The 19,233-nt window shown below is 51.2% G+C and overlaps 1 protein-coding gene and 1 pseudogene across 1 annotated transcript in view; one reads left to right on the forward strand and one right to left on the reverse strand.

Annotated features, from left to right (window-relative positions):
- Window positions 1-633: 633 nt before the first annotated feature.
- INCENP (inner centromere protein) overlaps window positions 634-19,233 on the forward strand; it is a 29,543-nt gene continuing 10,943 nt past the window's right edge. The window contains exons 1-12 of the mRNA XM_006169663.3: window positions 634-771; window positions 4,511-4,661; window positions 5,083-5,196; window positions 6,120-6,910; window positions 13,317-13,368; window positions 14,136-14,193; window positions 14,315-14,432; window positions 15,500-15,551; window positions 16,202-16,319; window positions 16,400-16,534; window positions 16,992-17,003; window positions 19,088-19,197. Of these exons, the coding sequence (XP_006169725.1) occupies window positions 4,522-4,661; window positions 5,083-5,196; window positions 6,120-6,910; window positions 13,317-13,368; window positions 14,136-14,193; window positions 14,315-14,432; window positions 15,500-15,551; window positions 16,202-16,319; window positions 16,400-16,534; window positions 16,992-17,003; window positions 19,088-19,197 (1,700 nt within the window). The 5' untranslated portion in view covers window positions 634-771; window positions 4,511-4,521. The remainder of the gene's footprint in view (window positions 772-4,510; window positions 4,662-5,082; window positions 5,197-6,119; window positions 6,911-13,316; window positions 13,369-14,135; window positions 14,194-14,314; window positions 14,433-15,499; window positions 15,552-16,201; window positions 16,320-16,399; window positions 16,535-16,991; window positions 17,004-19,087; window positions 19,198-19,233) is intronic.
- LOC102470310 (BBSome-interacting protein 1 pseudogene) lies at window positions 9,124-9,350 on the reverse strand (annotated as a pseudogene).

Consider the following 19,233-nt stretch of genomic DNA (forward strand, 5'->3'; position numbering starts at 1 on the left):
TGGGTACACACGCACACGCGCCTGGCGTTGAGTTTAAGCCACCCGGTCCAGGACTCGAACGAACCCCACTCGCCTACATGGGAGTTTGGCGACATAGCCATTTCGTCAACTGCTGGTCCCAAGAGGATCTATATAAATGCAAACTTCGGTTTGATTTACAAAGCGTTTTCTTTTTATTACAAAAGTGGCAGAGATCAAAAGGCTGTCATCCTGCACGGGGAGTGGGAAATGGGACCCAAACCTGGCGAAGCAGCAGGATCCGGGATGAACACAACCTCTGGGCCCTCTCCCCACCCGCGCCGCCGCTGTCCCTCGCGGTGCGTGAGGCCTTCGCAGCGCACGCTGGGACTTGCAGTTTCTACTTTGCCCGGCGGTGAGCCCGCCTCCCTGAACCGCGGCGACTTCCTCTTTCTGCCTCGGACTTGCGGTTCCCGGAAGCCGAGGAGGCTTAAAACTTTCTATGCTTCCTTTCCCCGCCTCTTAGTCCCGTAGATTGTCAACCCAGATAGCCAATAGGTTTCTCGACTGGTACTTCCTGTTATCTGATTGGTTTAGAGTTTTGCAACCGCCCAGACAAACTTGCCGAGGATTGGCTGAGCTTTCAGTTTTGAAAATCGTAGATTTCGCCCGCGCTGCCACCGCCTGGTAGCTCCTCCCTTGCAGTGACCCTTGAAGGCTGGGAGCCGAGTGGGTCTGGGCAGGCGAGGACTCAGATAGGGAGAGCGCCGGACTTGGATCACAGTAGCCTTTGCGAGACACGGTGCAGCCAAGGTGAGTACGTGCAGGTGGCCGGCGGGGTGGAGTGGTTAGCGATTCAGTCCTCCTCCCCTCCCCCAACCCTCTTCCTGCCAACTCTAGACCAGAGGCGTGACCTCCCACCCCCGACCTCTTGCGGTCTGGGAATATAAGGGTCACCTCTTCCAAATGGTGGGATGGTCTGTCTTCGTCCTCTGCCTGAGGTGACCCCTCCGCCTTCTTTCCAGGTCCTAGGTTCTAGAGAATAACCCTGCCTCCTGGGTGCCTAGCACTTTGTTTTGTGCCTAGAAGGCTCTTTGTTACTGGTCGTGCTGGAAGCCTGAAACCTGCTGTCTGCTGCCAGGTTGTTTGGCAGCATTATGGCAGATGGCATTTCTGTACAGTTAAACCCCTCTCTCAACCCCCATCTCCCGCTCTCAGCTGAACAGCATTTTAAACGGACCATTTCAGTAGGCCGATGCTTGCCCTTATCTTGGCACTCCTCACTCCTCAAATGCGTTCCCCGTCATCTTTTCAGTTCTAGTCAGCCCGTGGGCTTCGCTTGGGGGTGCAAGGGGACCAAGACTTGGCGCCTGCCTTGCAGAGGTTATACCCAGGAAGCAGTATAGTTAAGAGGGGAGTTTAAATCCAGGCCCCGCCCCTGTTGTACTGGTGACTTTGACTTAACTTCCCTTTGTCAGTTTCATGGTCTGCACTTGGTATCCTCCAGGTTGTGGTGAGAATTATATGACCTGATGTCCAGCAGTGCTTGCAACAGGACTTAGTAATATGGGTAACCATTATGACTGTCCAGCACGGAGATGTGGGGCTGTGCCCAGTTGTCTGCACCCTGAAAAGAACAGGAGTCGCAAAGGAGGGTGGTATAGTGGTGTGGAAGCAGTGCTGGAGAGGAAGACTGTGCAGAGCTCCTTTCCCTCTGGGTGGGATGTTGGGTGCATGTGTTCTTCACATGCCTTCTAACCAGGAGCCTGGTTCTTTGTACACTGATTGGCCATCTCTGTTCTAGCTTATGGTGACTCGGTTCTTCACATGCCTTCTTCCCAGGAGCCTGGTTCTTTGTACACTGACTTGGCCATCTCTGTTCTAGCTTATGGTGACTCTATTTAAATGGCCAAGCTAAGGCCTGCTAAAAACAAACTTCCCCATAAAGGAGGTGCAGATTTTTTTTTCTTTTGTATTTTATGAAAGGCATTCTCATGCATTTTGCTAATTTGAACAAATACTTAAGAAATGTGCTAGCCAGTTGTTTTCTGTAGCTCCCCTGCAAAACTCTGGCTGCTTTAAATGGTTTTCTCTTTGCTGACTTTGAATTAGGGTCCTGCACTTTGTGCCAGGGCTGTGGTTGGGGTGCTAGGAGCAAGAGGGATGTCAGTGAAAAGCTATGCCCATGACTGGCTGACGGCAAAGTTGAGGTCCCTGCCCTAACCTGTATGATTCAGCCCGATTAGTGCTGCCTTTGGCATTGAGGAGCAGGAGCTTGGGTGTGTGTTGGCCTATCCTAACTTGTGCAGTGTGAGTCCATTTGGTGGTTGTGTGTGGTGGTGGTATGGAGGAGGGCTACCTCTAGAATGTTTTATTTCTAGGTGTAGAGTTGATATGTAGATTAATTCACTCAACAAGGATTCCTTCCGTGCCAGGCACCGCTGGGCTCTGAACGTTCAGTGATGAGCCAGACAGGCAAGGACTTGCCCACAGGGAGCAGGTGTTTAGTGGGCAGGGACAAGTTGTAAGCGAATGATCACTTACTGCTATGTAAAGAATGAAATCAATGGATGTGATCGTGGCTGGAACTACTTTAGATTGGTGGCCAGGTCCTCCCTGAGGAGCTCAGATGTAAGCCATAAGGAGACAGGGATTCCAGACAGATGGCAGAACCTGTTGGAGCAGAAGGCTAGTGTGCTTCTGAAATCAGGACCATGGAAGTCCCATGAGGCTGCAACCTGGCCTGGTGTTACACTGCACCAAAAACCAAAAGGTCAATACCTTAAGCCCTCCTGCCAGGACCTTCCATTATAGGTGGAAGCTTGAACTGTGCCAGGTTCTCCTTGGGTTTGAAGGTATAGATCGGGGTTGTGGGTCACCGCCATGACATAAGGCTTATGGTCTGTTATGGTTTACAACCAACACCCTTTCATTTGTTCTTTCATTGATTCACCAGTTGGAATTTATTGGGCCCCTGCTATGACTGTAATAGAATCATTCTTCCTTGTTTGGGGCTGATTTAAACAAACAAACAAACAATTTTTTTTTTTTTTTTTAGAGATTTTCACTATAGGGCCCGTGCGCTCGCCAGACAGACAGAGAGAGACATAGAGACAGAAAGCGAGAAATCACCCCCCAGGGGAGATGGTCACGCCGCAGTCCCTTCTCCTCCATTCTCCTCTCGGGATCTTGGGCACACATGCACACGCGCCTGGCGTGAGTTTTAAGCCACCGGGTCCGGGACGCGAACTACGGTCGACTGTGTGGGAGTCCAGCAACATAGCCATTACGCTAACTGCTGGTTCCCAACAAACAATTTTTTAAAGATTTTTGCCATGGGGCACATGCGTCTGCAGGAGAGAGACAGAGGGAAAGTGAGAAATCACCCCTCAATGGGTGGTGGCCATGTCACAATCCCTTCTCTTCCATTCTTCTCACAGGATTTTGGGCATGTATACATGTGATTATCAAGCCTCCAGGTCTAAGATTCAGACTGTCATCAGCCATGTGGGAATCCAGCACCATAACCACCACACCACCTGCTGACCCTGTGGGGCTTGTTTTATAACCAAGTTTTTAGGAGGATACACAAGTTGCTAGTTTTTTAAGAAGATAAGGGGCCAGCCTATGGCATGGTGGTTAAGGAGGTTGGATCCTGCATCGCCTATTGAGTGGTTTGAGTTCCAGACCTGGTGGCTTGAAAAACACCAAAGGTGCATTTTTTTGTGTGCCCAAAATCCTGAAAGGAGGGAGAAATGGAGGAGAAGGGATTGCTGTGTGACCATCCCCATGGGGGGTACTTTCTCACCTTACCTTTCTCTGTCTCTCTCTAAGGGTATGTGCCTTCTGGCTAATTGAAATAAAGTAAAAAACTGGGTTTGTGTTTTCCTCGGCCTGATACCTGCAGACAGGTTTCCTTAAGCAAGACGTTGCTCATCTGCACCTCTCATATTCCCTCCTGGGGGTCTCTTGGAGAGTGTACCTTTGGACCCCCCACTTTGTGGCCACTCCTTTGGAATGCAGAAGCCCTTCCAGCCACTGACCTCTTAAAGAGACACTTGATTTGATGTGCTTTGGCTTGATGTCTGTGGTCAGCTGGTGTGTAGCTCAGGGTGGCTTTCTGCCCAAAGCTATCCACGAGTAGTAAGAGGGGAGTCCACAAGAGAGTATGAGTGGGCCTACATTTGGGCAGGGAGAGAGGGATACTTGGGTGGCCACTGTTGCTTCCTGACCCAGGAAGGCAGGTGGCAGTGTCCTGTCATCCTAAGTCCAGAGAAGACCCTTTGTAAGGAACACTGTTATATCAGAACTGGCTGAGAAGTCTGGGCTCTGGGTGTGACAGCATAGTGGGTGTGTGTGGGGAGGGGGAGGCGTGAAGAACTGAGGGCAAGGACCCCTCTTTTTGTTGAAGTGAGACCAGTGGGTTGGGGTTTGGATCTTGAGGAGTAGCTGCCAGCAGGGAGGAGCCCTATTGCAGATACTGGGTGTTTTGTGGAGGTTTGGGGGTGGGTGCTGCATCCTCACAGACTGCCTCTTGTCCCTTTTTCGCCAGACAGAGCCACCATGGGGACGACAGCCCCAGGGCCCATTCACCTCCTAGAGCTGTGTGACCAGAAGCTCTTGGAGTTTGTCTGCAATGTGGACAATAAGGATTTGGTGTGGCTTGAGGAGATCCAGGAGGAGGCCGAACGCATGTTCACCAGGTGAGGGTGGTGTCGGGGACCCCTGGGGACAAACAGCTCCATTTCTTCACCTGACAGGCAAGACAGACACCTTGGGAGAGCTCCCTCCTGTGTGCCTGGTGTGCTGGGACCTACCTGGTATAATGGAACAGGGAGCAGAGATTGGATCCCTTGTGTAAGGCTCATGATAGTTCTGTGAGCTGGGCTGCTGAGGACATGTGGCAATGGAGGCTCACCTGGGAACTTGCTTCCTGCCACATCTCCAGGGCGAAGCCCTGAGTTCTTGGCAGGTGACCTGCACATAGCCTTGGGCAGCTCATTTGTTGTTTGTCACCCTGGTTTGACCAGTCACTACCATGAAATGGCAGGAGACAGGTTGAGTGGCAGAGGGGGCCAGCAGTTCCCAGGCAGCCTTGAGCATCGCCATCCTTGTACCAAGCAGAGAATTCAGCAAAGAGCCAGAGCTGATGCCCAAAACGCCTTCTCAGAAGAACCGACGAAAGAAGAGACGGGTTTCTTATGTTCAGGATGAAAACAGAGACCCCATCAGGAAAAGGTAGGAGATGCCAAGGGAGGTGAACTAAGCAGGTGAGGGCTTGATGTCTTCTGGGAGGTTTGATTCCAAGGGGTTCATGGAAGCAGCAGCCTGCAAAGGTAGTGGTGGGTACCGTGTGGGTCATGCAGAGAGTGGGATGCCTCAGAGAAATGAAGTGTGACCTAAGATCGTGGAGCTCAGTGCACCTGTCTGCCTGTGGGGTGGGCATAAAGGTGTTCCATCTGGGCCCTGGAGAGTGGGGACAATTTCCAGAAGTGGAAGAAGAAAGAGAAGCCAACCTTTTGTTGGTGGGAGTGATCGGAGGGATAAACCATGGCTGGTCCCCAACCCTCCTGTGGTGGTGCTCGTTATAACTTCCCATGGGAGTGATGAAACCCCTGCAGAATACTGGGGTCAAGAGACTGGTCTTGGGGTCAGGCAGTCCTTAGCAGCCCCCAGTTCTGCCGCTTAGCAGTAGTGTAGCCATGGGTTAAATTTCCACCTCTCTGAGCCTGTTTATCATCCCTAAAGCAGAAGCAATGGCACCCACCTCTCAGGGCTGTCTTGTGGATTAAGTGAGAACACGTGTAAAGTTTTGAGCAGTGAGCTTGCGCAGTGCGATTTCAGTCAGTGGGAGGTTTGTATCATTTATTCTTCCCAGCAGTTCTATGAAGACTGTAGTACTGTCTCCAATTTACATTTAGGGAGACTGAGGCTCAGCAAGGAATAGCAAGGAAAAGCCTAAGGCTATTCCTAATGACTACTAATAACTAGAAGAGGCAGAGCCTGTACTAGAATCCAGATCTTTGGCTCCCAAGTCCTGTGGATCATACTCCATCCAAGCAGGTGATTTCTCAGGATACTCCTGTGTCCTGGCCTGATTTTGGGGGCCCCTTCCTCCCCATCCTGGGCCATTCTAGCCTTTGCTCTGCTGCCTCTGTCAGGTTATCCCGCAGAAAGACTCGGAGCAGCCAGCTGAGCTCCCGGCAGCTCCGGAGCAAGGACAAGGTGGAGAAGCTGGCCACGGTGGTGTCAGAAAACGACTCTGTCCTGCGGCGAGTGACCCGTGCTGCAACAGCAGCTGCAGCAGCCGCCGTAGCATTGGTCCCTCCTTCACCCACCCCTGAGTCTCCCATGGTGCTGACACAGAAGGCTGAGAACAGCTCCACCCAGAGCCATCTGGTACCTGTGGTAGAAATAGGCAGCAGCGAGCGTAAGAGCGCCGAGGACCACCTCGCCCAGCTCAGGTCTTCCAAGGCCTTGTCGCAGGCTCCAACCCCAGCATTGACCTCCCAGGGCCTTCTGACATCAGATGCAGAGTTCACACCTAAGAAGCCAGAGACTGGCAGGCTGGAGTCTGTCACTGTGAGCTCCTTACTGTCTACACCCCAGGACCCCAAGAGTCGAGGGGTTGGAACTGGAAGGTCCGCCTCCAAGCTCAGGATTGCACGGGCCTCCCCAGGCCCACAGGACTCTCCTGGCTCTCCAGGCTCTCCATGGCAGGAGCGGGTGCTGGCTCCCATCTTGCCAGATAACTTCTCCACACCCATGGGCTCCCGCATGGACACTCGGTCTGTGCGACGCAGCTTGATTCCACCATCCTCCTCGGATACTCAAGACTCGCTAGCCCAAAAGTACTCCCTGGTGGCCAAGCAGGAAACCACCATCCGCAGATCAAGCAGAAGGATCGCGAAGAAGGCTGCTGAAGAGCCAGCTGCCTCTGGCCGCATCATCTGTGAGTCCGGGCTTGGCAGTGGGCAGAGGTGAGGTGGGTGGTCCTTGGTGCCTGCCTCAACCAGAGAGTTTGTGGGAGACCTTCTAGCAAGGAGCTGTCTGTGGCACTGTCCCCAGTGTAAATGTTCCGTATCTGTGCCAACCTGTGCAGTAGCCATTAGCTAGCCACACCTGGCTGTTGTGCCCTCAGTATCTGGTTGGTCTGTAGAAGAACTAAATGAAAATTTTTATTCACATTTTTCTTAATTTTGACTTAAATAACCTCATGTAGTTAGTGGCTACCATATTAGTACAGATCTATCAATAGTTCATCCTTTTTGCAAATGAGGAAACAGGTCCAGGGAGGATAGACACAGTGTCTGTGTGGTTAATGGCTGTGTGGGGGCTGGATCTTGTGCCTTTAACCCAGGGCCATTTTGTTCCCCTCTCTTCCCTGTCCTGAAGATGCTAACAGAAATCTCCCATGCGCTGTCTTCTGTTAACCAAACAGGTTTTGTCTGGAGATGTGAATTTTCATTGCAGCAGGCTCATTCTGGGAGACCAGAGGACTGATGGGTGACAGGCAGGAGGGGGTGGGCCAAGATGACTTGGGAGCTGGATGGCTTGGAAAACCTGCTGATCCATTTACCTACCCTTGGGCAGGTTGCAGAAACCTCTTCTTGGGTCTTAGTCCTTATCTCTCAGTTGGGGGGTAATAATAAAAGGTGGTTGTGAGGTTTTCTTTGATGAGCTCATTTTGGTCCTGGCAGGTAGGAAGGGCTCAGTAACATTACCTGCTGTCATTATCAGATCTCAGCTCCAAGGGCCATTGTCCCTGTGGGTGCAGGTGCTAGGAGCCAGGGAGGATAGATAGGCCAGGACTCTTGAGTCAGGGCTGGCTGCTGGGGAGGTGGGGTCTGGGCTGGGAGGATTTTGAAGATGACTACACGTTTCTCAGGTGGAAAAGATGTAAGGACAGGTATCCCTGGCAGAGGGAACAGCAGGAACAAAGACCTTGAGGTAGGGAACTGCAAGCAATGGGGTGTGGCTTCATGTGAAAAATAGTCAAGAGGAAGGGAGGGAAGGGACAGGGAGACCCTGGGAGGAGGCTGCTGCAGAGGCCCAGACCCAAAGACAGGGAAGCAGTGACATAGATGGAGAGGCCGGGCCAGGTTTTATATTCACGCCTATTACATAGTCACTGGCACCACCCAGGTACTTCAGATTTATAAAAGATAAAGTGATTTCATTTGGTTCTTGCCACAGCCCCGTTACCTTGTTAGGGTTTCCCCGCTTCACAGAGGAGATTCAGGAGACAATTTATAGGTGGAGTATGTAAATTACAAGTCTGTAAATGGGCTCAAGGCCCACATGTTTCATTCTGTCCAGAAAGGCAGGTGCTGGCTGAGGAGGTCGGTGGCAAGTCCTGGGGCAGGACTCACCAGGCGAGTGAGGTGGCACATTTTCCCCTGGCCTAGTCACACTGCTGGGGAAGGGTTTGTGTCTAGTACGGAGCCCGGGGAGATGCAGTCTGGGGCACATGCGGATATGTAACTTGTCACACTGTCCGTATTTGGATTTTCAGAAGGATTTACATGGTTCAGATCTGCTTTGCAGATTTCCTCAGTCCTGAATCTGATCCTGGGAAAAGGTCCAATGTGTAGGTGAGCCTGGATCGATAGAAGGATTGCTGGGCAGGACAGGGGAGGGAGTCTCTAGAAGTCCTTTCACTTTTAGGGGGTCAGATGTTCAGATATGTGGCTCTTTTTAAAAAAAAAAAAAAAATAACCACAGGTTGTTTTTAATCGGGTTATGCAAAAAGCCTAACATAAGCACTTTATGCAAGATTAAAATAGATCTTCAAATCCAGATTTTTAACAAACATGTCAAGATCCTATACATAAAAGTTGTAGTCACTGGCACCCAAGAATGTTATCTGTGAAGCCGATAGCAATAGGAATGTGGTGAATGGTGATTGGCAATTCTAAAATTGTGATTTCAGTTAAAAAAAAAATTTCCATAAAATTTGGCTCAAAGTTTAACTGCTCATGCTTATAATACAAACCAGAGTGTTTACCTTACACTACACAATACAAGTTTCATCAATCTTGGGTATTTTTGTATTACTTATATGAATACTGTCAGTTTTATTAACAGATACTATTTTTAGCATACAAATGTTAATTATTTTCTCGTTATTCTTAAATGGATACGGTAAGATGTTGCCTTTAAGTGTTAAAGGTTGTAAGTCACTGGGTTATTGGCTGGGTGTTCTTTTTTGGTCATTTCTTGTTGGCAGACTTGATCCTGTGCTGCTTGCTGTGTTTCCTCTAGTTTTAACAGAGTCTGAGGTTTTAAGGGTAAAGTTTTAGGATTACACACCACCATTGTGGTTACATCTTCCACAGATAGCTGCCTTTGTTTTAAAGATCTTCCCAGAACATGGGCTTCACTTCCACCATAGTTAAATTGTTGGATACAGTAAACTTTGTTGAAAGTTCTGTTTTTTTTCTTGAAGCTTTAGGCTGCCAACCTGGTACTACCAAGATGACAGAGTTCTTGACTCAAACCTACAGAAAGAAAGATGCATCCTTTTCCCTGTTTCAGTTGTTGCCCAGTTATTGAAAAGTCAACATCACTTTGGAAACAGGAAGCTAGGAAACTCCTCGTGCCATTATCAGCTATGGTTGCCTTAGCGTCAACCCAGATGTGTGGCTCTTAAGCCATTTCTATTGCTCTTCTCCCTTCGCCCCTTCCCCTTTGATTTGACGGGTCTAACTCAAGCCTGGTGCTTATTCCACTTTCTTGAGGTGGAAAAAGTGAGATGGGTGAAGCAGTATTTGGGATCTGGAGGCACACAGATCCTGGGTAACCTTGAGACTCCTCTTCTCTGAATCTGTTTCCCTGTCTGCTAAATGGTGTGGGCAGAAAACCTGTCTTAGTGATTGAATATGGCGCATGTTCGGTGATCTTTAAACAAAGCAAATGAGCAAACCCAAGAAAAGACAGTTGTATCCCTGAAGTTCGGTGTTGTGGCCAGGTTGATCTGGGAGCTGCAAAGGTGGAGGGCAGTGAGTATCCTGGAGGTCTTCCCAGCACCCAGCTCTGGGGCATGGCTGAGTGGGCAACTGTGGTGGGATCTTGGGTCACTCCTTCTGAAGAAGCCCTACCACAAGGATTTGAATGCAATGTGTTTGTTGATTTTGGAGGGGAAAGAAACATTTCTAGCGGGGGTCGGGGAAGTGAGACGGGGAAAGGCAGACTTGCCATAAAGGCTAGGCATGGGTGCGGGGGCCTCTGGAACCCAGTGCAGAGTCCTGGAGTGAGGAGCTGAAGGATGGGCCGAGTCCCCTGCCCTTCTGGTATAGTGTGTGTCTGCCAGAGTTTTGACATTAGAATAGCCCCTTGGTCCCTCTGCTAGCCTTAGGCTACCTCCCTGCTGCCACACCTACTCTAATGGCACATGATGGCATTTAATATTCCAGAGAAGTTCTCATGCTGGTGGGGTGGACAGCAGCCTTTTGCTTCCCCATTAGCAAATACTTGAGCTGGGGAGACCCAGGCAGATGAGGGGAGCCGTATCTTCTGATCGCAGGCTTCTTAGCCACCACTAAGATAGCCAGACTTGCCCTCTGACTGCCTCCTCCCATACTCTTAGCCTCGTCACTGTGTCTAGGAAAGGCCTTGTTGCTCTCTGTGCCTAGCCAGTTTACCTCTCCAGCGACTTGTCCATATTTCTTCTTTCCCTGGGCCCTGGACATCACTTGGCCTTACCTGGCTGCCTCTCAGCTCACCTCTGGCCACCCTCACTCCCGTGGCTAGCTCCTATGGCTCAACACACTAGTCCAGCACCCTTATTTCTGTTCCTGTGCGAATCTCCTTTTTCCTGCTTCATGACCCCTGCAGGTGCTTTTTCTTCTGTGTAGATTAATGTGGCACTTTGCATGGCTCTTTTAGTTGTGCATGTTTATAACTTTGTGCATCAGTCATTTAAAAAAATAAAGTACTGTATCACTGAGTTATACACATCTTCCAAATGTCCACACACTTCATTACATCAACAACAATAAAAAAAAGGCATTTGTTTTCTTTCTTTCTTTTCTTTTTGAGAGGTTTTTGCTATAGGGTGCATACGCTCGCCAGAAAGACAAGAGAGAGACAGAGAGACAGAAAGTGAGAAATCACCCCCCAGGGAGGATGGCCATGCCGCAATCCCTTCTCCTCCATTCTCCTCTCGGGATCTAGGGCGCACATGCACATATGCCCGGCGTGAGTTTAAGCCACCGGGTCCGGGACTTGAACTGCGGTCAACTACATTGGAGTTCAGCTACATAGCCACTATGCTAACTACTAGTCTCGGCATTTGTTTTCTTTTTTTTTTTTGAGAGGTTTTCGCTATAGGGGCGCGTGTGCTTGCCAGACAGGCAGAGAGAGACAGAGAGACAGAAAGCGAAAAATCACCCCCCAGGGGGGATGGCCACGCTGCAATCCCTTCTCCTCCATTCTCCTCTCGGGATCTTGGGCACGCATGCACACGCGCCCGGTGTGTGTTTTAAGCCACCGGGTCCGGGACACGAACCGCGGTCGACTACGTGGGAGTCCAGCGACATAGCCATTAAGCTAACTGCTGGTCCCGGCATTTGTTTTCTGATCCTACCAGAAAACTCCTTAGGTATTAGAAAGCCTTGTGGTGGATGCATGTTTTTAAAAATTCTACTTTTGGCTTTTTTGGGCTCAGTATTTTATGGTTGTCAACAGATGGGTTAGTGTTAAGTGACAGACTCAACATCATTAATTTTTAAATTTTTTTTTAAAGATGTTTTGCCATGGGGCATGTGCGCTCACTGGAGAGAGACAGAGACAGAGGGAAAGTGAGAAATCATCCTCCAAGGTGGATGGCCATGCCACAATCCCTTCTCTTCCATTCTCCTCTTGGGATTTTGGGCACACACACATACACATGCACCTGGCATGATATTCAAGCTGCTGGATTTGGGACTCATACTGTGGTTGACCATGTGGGAGTCCAGCACCTAAACTGCTATGGCAAAGCTACCCTCCCCCCCAATTTTATTAATATATAAGGAAATGTCTTCTGCAAACTGAAGACTGCATAATCATAGTTTGTCAGTTGTTCTTTCAATGAAAAATAGTGTTCTTTGAAGAAAAGCAGCTAGTTTGGTTGGCAACTCAAACATCATGCCTTTTGTGGAGACTTGGGTTTGCTGTCCGAAGGCATTTTTCATACCTCCTATTTCTTTGTGTGGAATATTAGAAGACAGGCACTTGAGTTTAGACTTAATTAAATCAATACACTTTATTCCTTCATCAGGGACATTTTAAAGTGAAATTGGACATTTCTTTACTGTAAGTGTGTAATGTGATGACTACCATCATTGTATCACATGCTCATGTTTTTTTTTTTTAATGCCCCCTTCTTTCCTTCCTTCCTTCACTCCCTCCCTTCCTTCCTCTGTACCTTCTTTTAAGAGGGAGAGATAAAGAGAGATAGGTACTCTTGACATGGTTTCGCCACGCCACATTCCACTCACAGCTTTCTAGCCAGCCTGGATTATCTGGTGTATCCGGTGTATTCGGTTGATCTGGGATCTGAAACTTAGGCTTTCTTTATTTCTTTATCTTAATTTGCTTTAGGTCATGTGCATCTTTGGGAGTTGGGGAATGACCACACCGCAATCCCCTCTCTTTCATTCTCCTCTCGACCATTGGATACATATGCACGCATGCCTGGATTGTTCCTCAAGTCAGTGACTTGAGGACTTGAACCACACAGGCAGCCATGTAGGATCCACCACGCCACTGGATGGCCTACCTTAGGCTTTCTTTTATGGTTCCAGTATTAAGCAGTAGTGCCCTATGGCTTGTGCTGGGCTCATACACTCATTTGGATGCTGTAGCCTTGGCCGATGCTAAGGGTGTCGTTGCGGGTATCAATCACAGTGTTGTTTATAGGATTACTTCGTGATTGTTACCAAGACCCAATAGTGGCTGTCTGTTATTTTCCTTATTGGGTTCCCAGTGCCTGGAGTACTTAGTAGGTACTTGAAGGCTCTTTGCTGAATGAATATGTTGCTTTGCATTGGGCCTCTTATTGGGAATTGGAGCCCTGAAGCTGAGCCAGATTTTGTCTCTTTTCCCAAGATACACCCAGTCTAGAGAAGGCTTGAGATGTGCCCTCAGATGGGCGTGTTTCCAGTAAGAAGCGCAGGAGACGTGCAGGTGGCAGCTCCACTGAGGCTGCCTCTGAGGGTGAGGTGCAGCTGAGGGTGAGGCCTGGCCTGGTGGGACCTCTGCATCAATGGAGGGAGCAGGAGCTGAGCCCCAAACATCAGAACTGACTCCTTGCACCTCTTGGGGTGGCACCTGGCTACTTTTAGTGACATCTTTGGTTCCTCTTTTCCTCTCAGGTCACAGTTACTTGGAGAGGCTTCTGAATGTCGAGGTGCCCCAGAAAGTCAGGTAAGTACAGTTCCAGGGGTGGGCAGGGCATTTTGGGGGCCAGGCAGTACAGGTGAGCGTTCATGAAATCATTTCCTGTTGAACCTTCCCTCCTCTGCCCTGACTGCCCACATGCTGTCCCCCTGCTGGCAGCCTTGCCCCTGTCCCATCAAACCAGGCAGTAAGCCACATGGCTTCAGGTCTCCCTGCTAGACCCTCCAGGCCTGTATTTACCCGGGAGCGTGAACTCCACAGGGTGAGGGTGAGGTGGAACAGCTCTGAGGAGCGCTTGCAGATTGGGGTGGAGTAGAATGGGGCACAAGGGGCCAGCAGTGCTCCCTGCTTCAGGCTTTTACCCTGCACCACTTGGGGCCAGGACGTTGACTCCTTTTCCTGGAGGCCATGTTCCAACTAAAACTAGTCCCCTTCCTTGCTTGCTTTGGAGCAGAGGGTCAGTGCTTGGGATGAGGAAACAGGGAGTCTATCTTTGTTGGCCTCCTGGTGAATGAAGAGCAGGCCTCAAGAGATGTGGCTCATCTAGGCTCAAGAGGCAGAGGCGGAGCTGGGGGCCAGCTCACATCCATATCAAGGCCCTGGGGTGAGATGAAGCCAGATTTGGAAGCTGACATTCCTCATCTGCTCAGGGAACCACGGGCTATGGCTGCTGTCCTCCCATCCTGCTGGGGGATCAGGGCGACTGACCCTCTTGGGTCCCTACTTTGAGGAGTGGGGAGGGCCCCTGTTGGGCTCACTGGGCATTTTCCACAATGCCCCTGTTCTGTTTTCAGCCCTGAGCAGAAGGAGCCTAGCAAAGAAGCTGAGCCTGTGGTGGCAGCTGAGCCTGAGGTAAGGTGGGTTGGCCATTGGGGAGGATGGGAGACCCCTGGGGCTCCTGCTCGGTCCCCTAGCTGTCCTGAGCTCAGGTTCCAGGTGGAGACCCCCAAGACCTTGTTTTTTTTTCCCACAGGTCCCCAAGAATGACAGGAGTACTTTGTGGCCTCACAGTGCCACCAGCGTTGCCATTAGTACACCTGACTCGAAGCCTGTAGCTGGTGGCCAGGAAACACCCTCTGAAGGGCAGCAAGGTGAGCCTCCCAACCCACTGTGGCAGTTCCCCAAAGCCACGGTGGCCTCGGCCTGACCTTGTCTCTGGGGATAGGCCAAAGGTGAATGAAACCTGGGGGTGCTTAGCTCTCCTTTGTTCTGTAGGTTTCATCTCCTGCCTTCTGGCTGGAGCTGCTGCGTGCCACATGAGTGACCCTGGCTGGTTGGGGCAGGAAGCAGGGGGAAGAGCCTGACTTGGGATATTCATGTGAAGGTGCCAGGTCAAGGCTTTGAGCGCCACCCTAAGGGACAGCAGGACAGACTGTCGGGTGGGGGTCTGGACGCCTACCTGGCCTCATTGTTTTGTGTCTGCCACTGGCTCTGATCTTTGCAGGTTTTTCCTCATTTAAAGAGGGCAGGTGCTGTAGGCTCTGGGAGTCGGCCTGGAGCTCTGCCAGGCTTCCCAGGCTATGGGGTGGGAGAACAGTGTCCTGCTCATGTCTTCCTGTGAAGGATGCTTCTCTCTGTAGGAAGAGCGCTGTGTCTTTGAACCAGCTTCTTCATGACTGGGTCAGGGAGAATGCTCCTGACAGACCCACAGCCCCGGGGCTTCTGCTAGGACCCTTTGGAGTGAGGGGTGCTTTCTTACTGTGAAACAAAGTGTGCTGACATGCATCTCGCTTGCTGACTCCATGATGGGAGCAGCCCCTCCTGTTGGTGGCACCAGCTACAAGGGCCGGGAGGAGTGGATTTAGAGACTATGAAGGAACTGCTAGCATTTGCACATTTGCAGCTTCTCAGTGGTTCTGTACAGAGCACTCAGTATTAGAGGCAGGTGGACATGGCTTAGGGCTGCCACAGAGGCCCTATGCTGGGGGTGAGGGGTCTATGGGCTGGCCTGGTAAGCTGGGCTCTGGACATCCATAGGTTCTTCAAGGCCAGCTGGTGCTAAGGCTGGTGCTTTTGCCACTGGCCGACCTCGGCACTGTCAGGAAGGGAGCTTTGCCTCTGCCAAGGCTGTTGCTGCTGGTGGGCACCTTCCCCAACCCCTCCATGCTCACCCACTGTCTTCATTCCTACAGCCTTACTGAAATTGCTCTCTTCACAGAGGCCAAGGCTGACCAAGCAGACGGGGCCAAGGAGCCACCCCAGAGTGTCAGGTTTGCATCTGGGAAACGTGTGTAGGCGACTGTGTCTTGAGGGGCCCAGAGGGGCATGCAAGTAGAGTCTCGGCTTGGAGGTTGTGGGGGTGATCAGGGGCACCATTGCCTCTTGGTTGGGCATGCCCTGGTGCTCTGATTTAACAAGGAGCAGTGTGATGCTGCGGGGTGAGTGCTGGCCTGAGAATGGGTGATCGGATGGTTGATCTGTCCTGGGTCCTCCTGGCCCTGAGACCGTGGAGCCTTACCCTTCATGGGCAGCAAGGGCTAGGTCAGGAAGACCCAGTTCTGCAGGGCCTTTCAGTCTAGATTCCTATGGCATGGGCTCAGTTTTGTTTATGGGGATGGCTTTGTTTTTTTTTTAAAGAATTATCTTTTAAATTAAATTTTATTTATTATTTTAATTGTTTTCTACTTTGATCAGAGAGAGACAGAGAGAGAGGGAAAGTGAGAAAGCAAGCCACCAGGTTCAGGACTCAAACCACAATTGGCCATGTGGGAGTCCAGCACCTTTAAACACCTTTTCCGTCTGCTGGCCCAGAAATGGCTTTTTATGTGGTGTGGCTGGGTAATGGGATGGGTCCCTGGGGCAGCCAGTCCCTGAGGCTCTGGCAGCCTGCCCCATGACGCTGCTGCCCATGCCTCGGCAGGAGGAAGCGCAGCTACAAACAAGCGGTGAACGAGCTGGACGAAGAGCAGCACTCAGAGGATGACGAGCTACAACCTCCCAGGAACAAGACCCCTTCACCGCCCTGTCCAGCCAACAAGGTGAGCCCGGCTCCCTTCCTCTCTTGGTGTCCTGCCTGCATGCCTACCTGCTGAGTCCTGAGCCTGGTCTTTGTCTGCAGGTGGTACGGCCCCTCAGGACCTTCCTGCACACCGTTCAGAAGAACCAGATGCTCATGACCCCGGCCTCGGCCTCCCGCAGTGGTGTCATGAGGTCCTTCATTAAGCGCAACACTCCCTTGCGTGTGGACCCTAAGGTGAGGGAACTCTATCCCAGGCCGGGCCTTGCTAGGGCTGGAACAACATGGCTGAAGGCTCCAGGCTGCTGGGAGTAGTATGGGTCGGGATGGAAGCAGGCATGGCCTGGCATTGGCCGGGGACCAGCTCAAGCATCAGTGGCCATGGGCTGCTTTGACAATGGGGGTCCCTGTCCTGACCTTGTGGACTCTATACTGAGGTGCAAAGGCTGAATGGGAGCCCTGGGCCTAGGGTCTGGTCTGGGAAGTTGCAGGGTTGGCCCAGGAGACCACCTGCACTACCCAGCCATCCTCGTAGTGGTTGGCTAAGGTGGGGATGAGGGTTGTCTGGGATGAGAGGAGTTGGTGAGGCTGGTGAGAGGGTGCAGGCCCTGAGCTGGACGCATGGCCTGCTGTACTGGACATCCCCTGGCCTGCACTAACTCTTGGCTTTTTCCTTGTCCTCTCTCCCCCACAGTGCAGCTTCGTCGTAAGTAAAGCCTTTCCTGTTCTGTAACCTAGCTTCACCTAACACTTCCCTGCTATAGCCCTGTCCCCGCATAACTGACAGCACTCATAGATGCACTAACTTCGTAAGTGGGAGCTCTAGGAAGAGACCTGGGGGTCTGAGGGTGCACTAGGGGTGCTCAGTGGTTGGCTGGAGGTGCACAGCAGTTCTGGGGCCCGACATCTTTTCTCTGCAAAGACAGCCTTTCTGCCCTTGACTCTGCTCCCAGGAGGAAGCCAGGAGGGGTGTGGCCTGCACCTGTTCACCAGGGCCACAGGTTGAAATGTTCCCCAGATCTCTTCTCCCACCCCCCTGAGCACATACATACTTCCTGCCACAAGTTAGGCTTCATGAAAAATGGCCAACCTGCTGCTGGTTCAGAGTCTGGTCTTTTTCCCAACTTACCTCCTACTGTTATATTTCAGAGGCCTCAAATAGCTGCTCCCTGTACTGTACTCAAACTTGATAGCTGCATTCAGTGGAGAGGCAGGAGTGTGTCCACTCATCTTACCTATTAACCGAAGCTTCCCTTCCCCATCTCTGGGAGGATTGTAGTACTTTGGGGTCAGATTACTAGGTGGAAATGCTCCTTCAGCCATGGTCAGGGCTAGGAGCCAGGGAGAGAGTGACAGGAGCCAGTATGGAAGGAGGGGGCTGGCTGTCCGAGGCTGAGCCCAGAGGTGGGAGTCTGGTGGGAGCCAAGATGGGGTCCTGGATCCCTTAGAGAGAGAACGCCAGTTCTGTCCTTGGCCGGGAGGACTTGGAGCCCCTGTCTGTCCACACTGGCTGTGGGTGGCCTTGTTCCCTGGGGCTTCCTGGTCTGCCAATGGTCTTGCTGCACAACCAACAACTCTGAAACAACTCTTAAAAGCTGTTTAAAAAATTATCAACATAGCCAGTTCCCAGGAACTTGAGCTTGTTTTCCTGGTTGCCACCAACTCGGCCCTGACTCAGGAAGTTCAGAAAGTAAAGGAAACAAATTCCATCTCGAAGGTGCTACACTAACCTGTTGTAGTAACCTCTGTTAGCATTTTTTTTTTCTTCTTTTGGAGAGGTTTTTGCTATAGGGTGCGCGCGCTCGCCAGAAAGACAGAGAGAGGCAGAGAGACAGAAAGCGAGAAATCACCCCCCAGGGGGCATGACCATGCTGCAAACCCTTCTCCTCCTTTCTCCTCTCAGGATCTTGGGCTCGCACGCACACGCGTCTGGCATGAGTTTAAGCCACCAGACTACACGCTTGGGCGCGGACGCACACGCGTCTGGCATGAGTTTAAGCCACCAGACTACACGGGAGTCTAGCGACATAGCCGTTACACTAACTGCTGGTCCCACCTCTGTTAGCTTTGAAAGGATTTTCTTTTTTTTTCTCCCAGCCATGACGAAGTAGTTGAAATGCATGTAAGGAAGTGTGTGTGTGTGTGTGTGTGTGTGTGTCCACACAGATTGAAGTTATAAAGCTTAATAGTAATTAACACTTGAATACCACTCCTTCCAATTGGACATTAACTTATTTTTTAAAGAATTATTTGATTGAACTTTTTTTTTTTCTTTTTTAATCCATTTGTTTATTTTAATTGGACCAGAGAGCGACAGAGTGAGAAAGAGAGGGAAAGTGAAAAAGCAAGCCGCTGGGTCCAGGACTCAAACTGCGGTTGGCCATGTGGGAGTCCAGCGCTTCCAACCACCACACTACCTGCTGGCCCCGTGGATATAAACTTTTGAAGCTGCCTTTCTGTCCCCTTCCAAACTCATTCTTCATTCCTGTTTCCAGTGCACTGTTTATATTGTTATAATTGGCACGTGAAGCCAATTTTGAGCTTGTTTTCCTGGTTGCCCCCAGCTCGGCCCTGATTCAAGCCCTTGGGAGGCATTTGGGTCCTCCTGGGAGGAAAGACTGAAGCCACAGGCCTTGGCTGGGTGGGGATGGAGGACACACTGGGGCTGCTTTGCCTCTGAGAAGCGTTCTCATGCTGCTGCCCATTGGGTTGAGGGCTTCCAGGGGACTTCCGGGCAGCCTTTGGGGTCAGGGGTTGTCCTTGCTCACATCTCAGTCCCTCTGCCCCCAGGAGAAGGAGCGGCAGCGCCTGGAGAACTTGCGGCGGAAGGAGGAGGCAGAGCAGCTGCGCAGGCAGAAGGTGGAGGAAGACAAGCGGAGGCGGCTGGAGGAAGTGAAGCTGTAAGTGGCCTGGCTTCGGGCTCCGGGGTCTGGGCG

The sequence above is a fragment of the Tupaia chinensis genome, unplaced genomic scaffold (assembly GCF_000334495.1).
Source record: "Tupaia chinensis unplaced genomic scaffold, TupChi_1.0 Scaffold147351_1, whole genome shotgun sequence".
NCBI lineage: Eukaryota > Metazoa > Chordata > Mammalia > Scandentia > Tupaiidae > Tupaia > Tupaia belangeri.